Source organism: Rhinopithecus bieti, unplaced genomic scaffold (genome assembly GCF_001698545.2).
Source record: "Rhinopithecus bieti isolate Rb0 unplaced genomic scaffold, ASM169854v2 scaffold_18285, whole genome shotgun sequence".
Classification (NCBI taxonomy): domain Eukaryota; kingdom Metazoa; phylum Chordata; class Mammalia; order Primates; family Cercopithecidae; genus Rhinopithecus; species Rhinopithecus bieti.
Genome location: NW_016809276.1, coordinates 1,014,592 through 1,026,919, shown reverse-complemented (window position 1 = coordinate 1,026,919; position 12,328 = coordinate 1,014,592). Strand labels below are relative to the sequence as shown.

The 12,328-nt window shown below is 41.1% G+C and overlaps 1 protein-coding gene across 5 annotated transcripts in view; it reads right to left on the bottom strand.

Annotated features, from left to right (window-relative positions):
* Positions 1–204: 204 nt before the first annotated feature.
* Positions 205–12,328, bottom strand: part of CDH11 (cadherin 11) — a 182,282-nt gene continuing 170,158 nt past the window's right edge. For 4 of the 5 annotated variants that reach the window (XM_017889051.1, XM_017889050.1, XM_017889052.1 and 1 more), the window contains 2 exons: positions 7,133–7,384; positions 1,428–4,292 (listed from right to left, as the gene is read on the bottom strand). In XM_017889051.1, coding sequence (XP_017744540.1) covers positions 3,796–4,292; positions 7,133–7,384 — 749 coding nt within the window. In that variant the 3' untranslated portion in view covers positions 1,428–3,795. Of the gene's footprint in view, positions 4,293–7,132; positions 7,385–12,328 lie in introns of all 5 variants that reach the window. The other variant, XM_017889049.1, reaches the window with a different exon arrangement.

The window sequence follows — 12,328 nt, the reverse complement described above, 5'->3', positions numbered from 1 at the left end:
ATGTAAAGAACTGGATATACAATGGTAAACAAGAAAGCAAGATTCCCTGCCCTCATGGAGCTTACATTCTGGTAGGGCAGTCAGACCCACCCAACCACACACATACACAAAGCCAAAAAGCAAAATAAGTTTAAAGAGTTGTCATCGGTACAAAAAAAAAAAAAAATGGTGACCTGCTTTCCATGGAAAAGGACACATGTTTTGTTTGTATGAGGAACTGAAAGATAGCCAGTCTGGCTGGAGCATCGTGCACTGAAAGGAGGATGGAGCTGAATGACACTGGAGAGGTTCACAGGGCCCTGTTCATGTAAAGCAACAAAGTAAAGGCATCAGAATTCATTTTAAGTCTTTGGGAAGCCAGTGAAGAGGTTTAGGTTATGAAGTCATGTGATCTAGGTTGTGTGTTAAAAGTATCCCTCTGGCTTTTTTGTGGAGAAGAGGTTAGGAAGCAGAGGATCAGCCAAGAGGTGGTGTCAGTCTTCCAGGTCAGAGATGACCGTGGCCCAGACCAGGCTGACGGCAGTACAGGAGCAGAGAAGTCTTTCCTCTTTTCCATCTCCAAATTACTGGATTATTTCAGGCCCTTATTCTACCTCAGTTTGACCTTTGCAAAAGCCCTCCTGGGGCACACCTCTGGGTTTACATGCTCCTAATCTGTTCTCCACACTGCCTGCCAAATAAATTTTGCCCCTCTTCTGCTCAGAGACTCCAACTGCCCAACCTGCATTCACCTCTGTTGTCTTATAAAGCTTCTCAAAAAGAGGTGAAGGATATGTCACAATGACCCAGGAGTAGTTTCAAGTACTCCTGACCTGGTTCCGCCTGACATACAGAGCCATGATCTCTATACTTTTAACCAGTTCTCCAAGAGGTGTAAAGAAACTACTCTTTTATCTTCCCTGTCACCCCCAGAAACCCAGGCCTAAAAAAGATAACTTAGCTAAACCCAAGATCTGTCCAGAATTTCCACAGCTGGCCTAATCTCCATTCACACTCTACAGCTCACCGTGTCCTTCCTGTTATACCTTTTATGTTCTTCCTTCAACTTGGAAGGAGATAAAATATCTTCTTGCATTGTCTAGGAGGGCAAATAGGTAAATAGGTGACTATAAGACAACAAGGTGGATACTTTGGTATAGGGTTGAATTATCAAAAGATGTCAGGAAAGGTAGTAAGATTCATTCTGAATCCTCAAGTAACTGGAGAAAGGTTTATAAAATAAGATTTTGATGAATTAGTGAATGAATCAATCAATGAATGATGAATAGAAACAATACCCATTACTTGAGGAAAAGAACAGAAGCATGTTCCTTCTTTTAGCTGCATAGATGGTATAAAACAGTGATTACTTTAGAAATAAGGAAAGACCATTTAAATTAAGACTTCTTTTAAGGCAATGTGCTCTAAATGAAAAAGGACTCCACTAGTTGGGAAAGACATTTTATTTCCAAGTTTCTAAGAGTGTTCTACAAACAATAGAGGCTTAAAGAAAAAATAAAAGATAAAAGAAAAAAAAAAGAAAACAAGTATTCTTAACTACTGAAAAGTAAACAGCCTTTTTAAAAAAGACTTCAACATAAAAATGTGAAAATGTCGTTGTCATCTCTAATCCAAATACATTCCTAGAGAAAAGGATCATCCATGGTGACAGGGTTACTTACAGCTGTATACTTATTTAAATGCTATTCATATTCCTTTTGAGTTATTTCTTCATTGCAAATTCAATTGGAGATCTGTGCAAATCTAGCAAAATATTCTTTGGATTACAAAAACTATATAAAAAATGAACACAACCTGCAATTATGGAAGTATTGAGAATGCGTAATTCTTCACTGAGATGAAAGATGCTAAAGTGACATTGTCCACAGAATGTATTCCATTGAAGTGTTCAGCCCAATTTGATTTCAATGCAAAGTAAAATGGAAGTGAGCACTTCATAAAAAACATTTCTTTGTATGCGTGTTGACTAAATCATAAAAAATAGTATGTAACATGATACCAAGAAATGCTTGAAACAAACTTTCACAATAAAGTCAGGAAAAAACTGTAAAATTGTCTGCAATCCAAGAAAAGCACGTGCCCTGTGTGTAGGGGGAAAGAGGGAAAGCACTTGCAGTGTGACTTTGTATGGTCTTTCCCCAAGTATTGCTACGTTTCGACCTTTGGCCCAACTGAACAGGTGAAATGCCCTTCACATAAGTTTCAATCCCCAGTAAACTAGCTGGGATGCAGGGGACTGTAGACACACTCCCGGACCAAATGGCATTGACCCTCAGAATCCAAAATGGTCCCTGCCCTCATTCTGAGCTTACGGCCCCAAGCATATTCTAAACAAAGGTTTTTGAAATGAATTGCCCTTTCTCATTAAAACGTAAAATGCCACATCATTTTACAGTTAGTTAAAATTATAGGAGGAAAAATAAGCAGTTTCAACTGTCGGAGTCTTATAATAGCCTGGTAAGTTCAACATAAGAAAAAATAGAATAACATTAGAGTCTGGGGCAAATTTGTATTTTGAGTCTAGTCTCCCAGTCCCCCAATGCTCAGTGTGGGGCACAGAATATATACCTGGAACATTAGAGTTCTGATAGCTCCATTCCCTCATGGATTCATCTCTCATAACCATCAAATTACTGATATACAAGATAAATGCATATTATATAACACATATTGCAAAGTCATAGACTGACCTAGTTCTTTCACATCCTTCTTTTTTAGAAGATGTATGTGAAGAGAAGCCGGGAGGTTAACACCAAGAATGTACAAAAAAGCTTTACATGATGTTACAGAATCTTGTCTGAAAAAACATTTGTAAAACATATTTGATTTTAAATAAACAATAAAAGCATCAGACAGACTACAACAGATCATAAATAGGGTTATTAAAAGATCACAATTAAATTAGAAATATAAATGGATCATTAGAAATACTTAACGTTTTTTTCAATGTTAAGAATCAAACCCAGAATTAAAAAAGAATCTTTTTTTTTTATTTCAAAGGTTGCTTCTTATATTGAAGCTCATATTAAAGCAACAGTACAATGTTCATAAAATATAAGTGTGATGCCGTAACATTTTCTTACATGTCAGAATACTGATATTTGTATGTATACTAAAATAAGAACTTTAAAATTGTACAAATAGATACATTAAAAATGACATAGAAATAGGGCGTCTCTCACTGAAACAAGACAGTTATATCTGGCACGTATTAGTTTAAGATGAAAGTAGAAGCAAAAAGATTTACAAGAATCAGCAGTAACAAGATTGATGCTCAAGAGACATAATTGTACATTGTATTGTACATACATTGTATGGGTTTAAGCTGGCTGAATATTATATATTTCAAGTTTAAAAATGCACTACATATAGAGTGTCCAGAGTTTAAGGCGAAATTACAGCTCAGAACCGTTGTCCTTTCTAATTTTGTGGAAGCTTCTTTGACAACTTAAAAAAGAAGAAAGACTTGGATGTCCATAACACATAAACAATTTCCCTTCGTTGTCAGGTCAGCGCTAGACTTCTCCTTCACTTAAATATTTTGTATGCCAAGTGTTTTTTTTTTTCTAGCGAAGTTGATAAACAACTTCAATATTTGCCTTTTTGTGAGAAAAGGTATTTCACAGTATTTACCACTTTGATGTCCTCGCAGTTTTATTAAATGTATCCTCTCTGTAAAACTTTGCCTGCTTTAAATGAGCCTTTCCTTGATTTAAAAAAATACCTGTTTACACATCTTCTAGATTCTTGAGAACGCCAGACACAGTTCTTAAGGCCAAATTTGTATCGTTATTGTTAAGAATCGTCATCAAAAGTGTCTTTGGAACCATACAAGTCTGCTAGTTTCTTAAAACGAGGTCCCCAGTTCTGTAGATAATCATAGTCCAAGTCTGAATCTGTGGTGGCCGACTCTAGGGAGCTCAGGGACCCGGCCACTGAGCCCCTGCCTTCATAACCGTAGATTTGAATGGAGTCATAAGGAGGAGCTGTGGGGTCATTGTCTGCCTCCTGTATTCTCGTGTTGATGAAGTCATCGACATCCACGCTGTTGGGCGCTGGCCGGAGCCCAGGTCTAGGCATGTACTGATACTCAGGTTTGATGTCTTTGCGGGGGATAAATCCATTGATACCATCAGGATTCTGGAGGGTGGCAATATCAAAGGCTTCTGTGTCTTCTTCCCCACCCCCTTCATCATCATAAGTAATGATGTTCTCACGGACATCTTCTTCCTCAAAGACAATGAGTGGTTCTTTCTTTTGCCTTCTCAGGGTCACGAACAATACTACAATGACTGGAGGGAAAGGAAAAGAAAGTAAGCATTCCTTAAGTTCAGTATTCCTGGGTTCTTCTACCAGAGGAACTCTGATTACTATACACCATGAGGTACAAATGCTCACAACTGGAAACGGTATAGGAAATGAGAGCTTTGCCTGGAATTCCCAGGGATGTGTAAAATTGACCTCTGCCTGGCTCTTCCTCTACAGATGCTGTCGTGAAAACATTACGTCCAACAACTTGGAAGGTTGGGACAACTTTGAACTTTTAATAAACGAATCCAGATACAATTTAGAAGTCACCTTCCTAAGAACTAGGCCGATTCTAAACATGTTGGTCTGTAGTCTCTTAGAAGTGGCTAATGCCAATTTCTCTTTGCAAAGGAAGGTAGCTGTTTTTCCAAGGTTTAAAAATGAGGACATGCAGAGCCCTCAGGGCCTACCATCTTATAGGGGGTGATGGCTAGCTCCTGCCAATGTCTGAGAAAGAGCATTGGTCCTATACTAACTTAATGGGAAATCTTATCGTAAGTCTGGCTGGACTCTCTGTAGCCACCCCATAGAGGAAAGGAAGTTTATAAAGACCCCCAGAAGACAAAATCTTCTGTTTATTTTAACGTAGGAAAATAGCATCAGCTGGAACCCAGATAAAGCAATCTCTTGTCTTCCCTGGGAGAGGAGGTTCCTTTAAGCTTGGGCAACCTATGAAGGGTGATCAGAGTCATTTATAAGGAAAGTTCAGGCCCAGTTTAATTCTTCATTGATTCCCTCTGTTCCCCAAGAGACTTCTACAGTGTTCCATTAGAGGGCTCTCCCACACACTCAGCAAGGCTGAAGAAAATACTTGTGGCTGAATTTGGCACTCCAACTGAGCACCCCTCTGGCTCCACCATTGCTCTGAGAAGCAGGGATGGGAGATTGTATTTGCCCTGGTCTTCATGTGGCTCCCAAAGCTCTGTGCCTTGTTCTTGTGGGCACTTTCACGAGCACAGACCACTCCTTTTCACTTTTTCTGTTTGGCAGACTCTTTTTTCTTTCATTATGGATACATTTCCTGGGCTCCCATCCTGACACCAGACAGGACTAGTGGCACCTTTTTCATGCACCAGCCTGGCCCTGTTCTTACCCTCATTATAATATTTATCACATGGTTTACACATCTGTCTCCACTTCTATTAACTTTTTAGGGCTTTTGTATTTTACTTCCTCTGTTTGAAATATTCATCTATCCAAGCCTCTGTCCCCAGCTGGACAACTCTCAGCAGCCAACCTGTATGTCACATCCTCCAGGAGGATTTCTTTGACCTTCCCAGGCAATGTTAGGTGCCCTTTTTTTTTTTTTTTTTTTTTTTTGAGATGGAGTTTTGCTCTTGTTGCCCAGGCTGGAGTGCGATGGCGCTATCTTGGCTCACTGCAACCTCCGCCTCCCGAGTTCAAGTGATTCTCCTGCCTCAGCCTCCCAAGTAGCTGGGATTACAGGCATGCACCAACACACCCAGATAATTTTGTATTTTTAGTAGAGACAGGGTTTCTCCATGTTGGTCAGGCTGGTCTTGAACTCCTGACCTCAGGTGATCGGCCCGCCTTCACCTCCCAAAGTGCTGGGATTACAGGCGTGAGCTACCGAGCCTGACCCATGTCAGGTGCTTTCTACTCTGTGCCCCAACCATCTTGTGTTCATGTTCCTATTATAGCACCCACCATGTCCCTCAGTTTATCTCTTCATGCATACTTTCCTTGATATTCTGTGAACCTGTCGAGCACACAGATCTCATAGACTTCTTCTCTTTATCCCTCAGGACCTAACATAGGGCCTGTTGCCCAGAGAATACCCAATAACTATTTGCTGAACTGAACTCACTGGCTCTTTCCTATGGAGTAAAGAGTTTATCTCTTCATGCATACTTTCCTTGACATACTGTGAATCTTTTGAGGACAGAGATCACACAGGCTTCTTCTTTTTATCTCTCAGGACCTAACATAGGGTCTGTTGCCCAGATAATACCCAGTATAACTATTTGCTGAACTGAATGTACTGCCTCTTTCCTATGGAGTAAAGTTCCATGAATTCATTCGAGGTAGGACCAAGCACCATGGGAGAAGTGTAGGTTTGGTGTCAGATATGCATAGGTTTGAATCCTGATTTGGTCAGTCACTAGTTCTGAGACTTTGGAACAAAATGATCTTCCTGAGGCCCAGAAATGGTAAATGTTATGAGGACCAGCACATGGCTTTTCTACAGAATAAGCCACAGATGAGACAGAAGTGCAGAAGAGGGGCACCTAAGCAGGGGCAGGTGCAGGAAAAGCTTCCAAGGGGTATCCATGAGCTGAGGTGTTAGAATAGATGTTATAAATGTAATTAGTGGAGGGGTTAGAGTCCTGCTTCTTCCTTCTTCCAGTTCCCGAGTCCTTCCTATGCTATCTTTTGCTCCTCCTTATGCACCTAATGTCCCTAAGCCGTCTCCTTTATCTTGTGAGACAAAACCATTGCTAATACACCAGGTTTCTGCCCAAATTCCTCTTATGCCAAACCTTCTCTGATGTCCCTGAAGCCCCCTAGTGGCTCCTGCTATACAGCCCTGTGATGGCCCGGCAAAATGCTCATGACTTTCCCTGTTCTCCGCAGGAACTCAACTGTCTGCTCCCCCCAATATTCCGTCAAATGCACCAGGCAGACAACCCCCATCTCATCCTCGCAACCACCACTCCGCCCCACTACTCCACTTCTTGTCTTAAACCGTGTCGACAGTCATAACAGGGTCCTGGTTACCAGCCTGTATTTGAGAAGTGTGTGTTTCAAGGAGGGGTATCCGCTTGCCAGGCCCTTCCTGCAGGGGACCAGGAAGCGCCCTTACCCAGGAGAATGACGATGCAGGCGAGGATAGCGATCAGCGCGCCTGTGCTGAGGCCCGCGTTCAGAATGTAGGCCTCCGCGTTGCAGGAGAGCAGTGCCCCATTCACGTCGCACCCGCAGACTTTGATGGTGAGGGTGTTGGTGCTACTCATGGGCGGGATGCCGCCATCGCTGATCACTATGGGCAGGAGGTACAAGTCCTGCTTCTGCCGACTGAACCCTCCACGCCGGGCGTACACGCCTGCTGTGTTATCTGCAGAAAGAGGGGAGACAGGCCGTGCGCCCGGTCAAGACCATTGGGATCACAGTGGCTCTCTGTTCGGCAGATCTGAGGGCACTCTCTTATCATAAAGGTTAACCACCAGAATTGTTCTTACTTGTTCTTTCATCTAAGTACCTGCAGAAGCCACCGCCATTTGGCATGATACGATCACGAAACAAGCTATCTGCATTTTGCAATACATTTCAGAAACAGGCTCTTTTGGATTTGGTAGGGAATTTCCACTGAAGAACGGGCAAGAGCCAAACAGAAAATGGTGTGGCAGACTTGCCAGTGAAGGGATTTCCCCCAACACCCTCAGCCACCCGGTTAAACACGTCATTCCTCCTGCTTAGAATGATTTGAAGTTTGTTGCTCACATGACTCAGCGCACTTCTGCCTGCATGGTGGATGATCAGATATTATTTCCCTAACCTAGACTTCACTTTGCCTTCCAGGCTCACACCCTCCCTTTTCCCACAGAAAATGGTGTGGCAGGCTTGCCTTTGAAGGGAACTGCCTTCGGTGGCAAGCCTGCCGCACCATTTTCTGCTGGGTTATTGTTCCTTCTTGAAATTCCACAAGAAAGCATGAGCTTCAGCAATCTATTCTATGTTAGCACAGGAAATATTAATAATTAATTATTCAAGTGTGTGTGAGGAAACAAATGTTTTCTCATGTGCAAACGTCCTACTTCATGACAAGCGTTTAGCCGATTTTTGTTTGCATATATTTTTTAAAAAGAAATTCCAAGTCCACCTTCAACATTACGCAAACTAGGAATCCCCTCATTAGTCATGAAAATATACGTGCTTTAAAGAGAGGAACTACTTTATAACCCTTGCAGGAGATTGATGGTTTCTTTAAAACCCCAACACCATCAACCACCCAATTAAACATGTGACTCCTACTGCTTAGAGTGATTTGAAGTTTGTTGCTCACATAACACAGCACACCTCTGCCTGCATGATGGACTATCAAATGTTATTTCCCTAATCTAGACCTTACCTTGCTTCCCAGGCTCACCTCCTATGTTTTTCCACATGGACCAGCTGAGCCTGGCATCAATAATTCAATTCTGTCCCCCAAGAATGCCACACTCTTCTGTGCGCCTGGTCTTTTTATCCACTGCTCTCTTGCCCAAAATAACTGTTCCTTTTATCATAACAGTTGTATTTCTCAGGCCTCAAAATAGAATTCAAAAGTCATCTCTTCAGGGAGGGCATCCAAGACCTCTCCCATCATCTCTTGTGTGACCCACCACACTGTATATTCTTACAGAAATACAAACCTACTCTTCTGTCATGATTTGTTGACGTAACTACTTTGACCTCTGTGAGACTGCGAACTTCTTGAGAATAGGGGATTTTTATCTGATTCATCTCAGTCTCTGCAGGGCCAGAAACACAGCAGACATTCAATAAATATTTGTTGAACAAATGGCATAACTGTGTTCTGGGAAGGATTTAACCAAAATTCCAGATGTTGGCTTTTCTGTATTTCCCAATCTTTCATAGCCTTTGCCCCTAAAATACTTCCCCATCATGTTTTCTCCACCAGTTGCAACTATTTTTCTAAGATGTATTTTCTAGTGGGAAAGCATTGGTATTATAAAACAGTAGAAAATTTTAATATGTTCCATCAAATTACACATACATGCATACATACACACACATACAATGAACTTCTGGTATGGTCTGCCTCTGTTTGTGGGTTAAGAATCAGGATTTACAGCAACATGAATGTTATGACTAGCATCACGGCCCAATAGCTGGTAGGCTTTAAATAGGTTGACAGGATTTTGAATTAGCTCCTGTAGTAGGGGAAAAAAATCTCAGACTTTCAAAATTATTTAATATATTTTAGGTTAAAGAAAATGTATAATCTTCCCTTGGTATTTGCAGGGGATTGGTTCTAGGACCCTCCCCTGAATACCAAAATCCAGGGATGCTCAAATCCCTTATATACAATGGCATAGTATTTGCATATAACCTACAGAGATTCTCCTATATGTGTTAAATGATCTCTAGATTACTTACAATACCTAATACCATGTAAAAGCCATGTAAATAGTTATGATACTGCAGTTTCAAATTTTGTATTATTTTTCATTGTTATATTACAATTTTTTGTTGTTTTCTGTTTTTCTCCCCAAACATATTTGATGTTTGGTTGATACATTGGTTGATATATTGATGTATGGTTGGCTGAATCCACAAATGTGCAACCCATGAATATGGAAGGCCTACTACAATTTATTTTCTGTTAGATTATTTCTATTAGAATATATATATGTGTGTGTGTGTGTGTGTGTGTGTGTGTGTGTGTGTGTGTGTGTGTATGTCAGATTCGTTCTTATTTACGGATGAGCAGAAATTTTGAGTATTGCAGATGGTGAGGTTTTGTACTCTCTGGCTCTAGTAGACCTTATATGACCAATTCTCTGTCCTTCACTGCCAACATTTTGTCCAAAACAATGCAGAACAGCCAGCCCTCAATTCTGTATTTTCTGAATTTTGTATGACTGGCATACATATCTCTTATCACTGGGGAAAATTATACAAAAATTGTATATAATATGAAGTAGGATGAAAAAAATAAAAGTAAGCTATTCAAATAAAATGATAAGTGAAAATGCAGTTACCTGACTGTTCTTTTCTCCTCTAGGCTGTACATACCATTGTTCCACACTTAGCAATTATAATAAAAATTACGTATCTATAATAAATTAATACAAAATATATTTTCTCTTCTCGTATATGTTTTCATAGTTAAATTAGACTCTCACAAATTGACAGTTACAATATCTACTCCATTTCAATGATCTGAAATGTCCATGTCATCATGAATAAAAATGAATGTTGAAAATTTAACTGAATTTCTAGGTCAAAGATAACTCTTTGATATGGGTAACATGCCCAGCAGATGACTTGCTTGGTTTATATATTTGGTCCTACTGTTTTACCCATAGTGTCATGGCTGGAAAGTATGTGAAGAGAATATTTTTGTTTTTATAAACTTGTGGAAGTCATAATTTAAAATCTATTCTTCAATGTGCCATCCATGCACTTCCAGATCACAGCAGGTTGGGTTACTGAGGAAGGTAATTGAAACTCAAACACCAATGGAAAACATGGATCTGGGCATGACATTGGCACGTGAATTCAAGATGTTTCATATTCTGAACAACTAAGTCCTCTCCAACACACAGAAACTACTACCTAAAAGCTCATCAAAGTACCCAGCTGACCAAACCATTTACAATCTCTTGGTGATAGATCAATAGAATCATGAGAACTTTTCAAATCTCTTCTATTAAAACATGCTTTATATATGGATTTTAAGATGAGTTCAAGAAGTGGGAAAGAAATGGACTAAGGCTTTCTTTGTGGGAAAATACTAATTATCTGCTTTCAATTGGGTAATTTTTCCCATCTAGAGCCCCTTTTGTTCATCTTTAAAATTAGGAGATGGATGATAGCAAGTATGCTTCATGGGGTTGTTATGCAACTAAATAACATGATAGAAATCAGTGTTTATCCTCTGTGCTGTGCTTCCAGAAGCCTCAGGGAATTCTTCTAACAGAAAACTGAACACACATTACTGAGATCCTCCAGGGCTGGTGAGTTGGTAAAGGTGAACACGGTTGGTAGGAGACGTGTCTAGCAGCCTGGTTTGGCATTTAGGTGGTCTGTGTTGCTTGAGTCTATAAAATACTCCCCCTTTAGATCCAGGTTGTTCCAGGACCAATGGGAGTGTGAGCCTTCTCTCAGAAGTGACATTTCTGAGTGGCATTTCGGTATCATGGCCTGTCCTTCTTGTGATCCACTCTGATCACTGATCAAAAATAGTCACTATGGCCTAGCGTGGTGGCTCATGCCTGTAATCCCAGCACTTGGGAGAATCAGGCAGGCAGATGACTTGAGGCCAGGAGTTCAAGACCAGCCTGGCCAAAATAGCAAAATCCTCTCTCTACTAAAAAATACAAAAAAATTACCTGGTGTGGTGGCACATGCCTGTAATTCCAGTTATTTAGGAGGCTGAGGCAAAAGAATCGCTTGAACCTGGGAGGTGAAGGTTGCAGTGAGCCGAGATTGTGCCACTGCACTCCAACCTGGGAGACAGAATGAGATTCTAAATCAAAAAGAAAAAAAAATCCACTATGGGTTGGTACGATGATTCACACCTGTAATCTCGGCACTTTGGGAGGCTGAGGTAGGAGAATCTTTTGAAGCCAGGAGTTCTAGGCCAGCCTGGGCAACATAGCGAGACCTTGTCTCTAAAAAATAAAAAGTTAAACAATTATCCAGGTGGGGTGACCAGTGTCTATAGTCCCATCTCCTTAGGAGACTGATGCCAGAGGATTGCTTGAGCCCAGGAGTTCAAGGTTACAGTGAGCTGTAATTGCACCACTGCACTACACCATGGCTGACAGAATGAGACCCTGTCTCTAAAAAGAAGGAAAAAAAAAAAGTAGCCACTGTGGTCAAGAACTTCATGAAAAACAAATCTGGACACACAAATAGAAATATAAACAAACAACAATAAAAAAAGAAAACCCGGCCGGGCGCGGTGGCTCAAGCCTGTAATCCCAGCACTTTGGGAGGCTGAGACGGGCGGATCACGAGGTCAGGAGATCGAGACCATCCTGGCTAACACGGTGAAACCCCGTCTCTACTAAAAAATACAAAAAACTAGCCGGGCGAGGTGGCGGCGCCTGTAGTCCCAGCTACTCGGGAGGCTGAGGCAGGAGAATGGAGTAAACCCGGGAGGCGGAGCTTGCAGTGAGCTGAGATCCGGCCACTGCACTCCAGCCTGGGTGACAGAGCAAGACTCTGTCTCAAAGAAAAAAGACTTTATTGATAAAAAACAGATGGTGAGCCAGGTGTGACCCATACGCCAAACATATTTTTTAAATCATTTTTAGCTACACAGCTC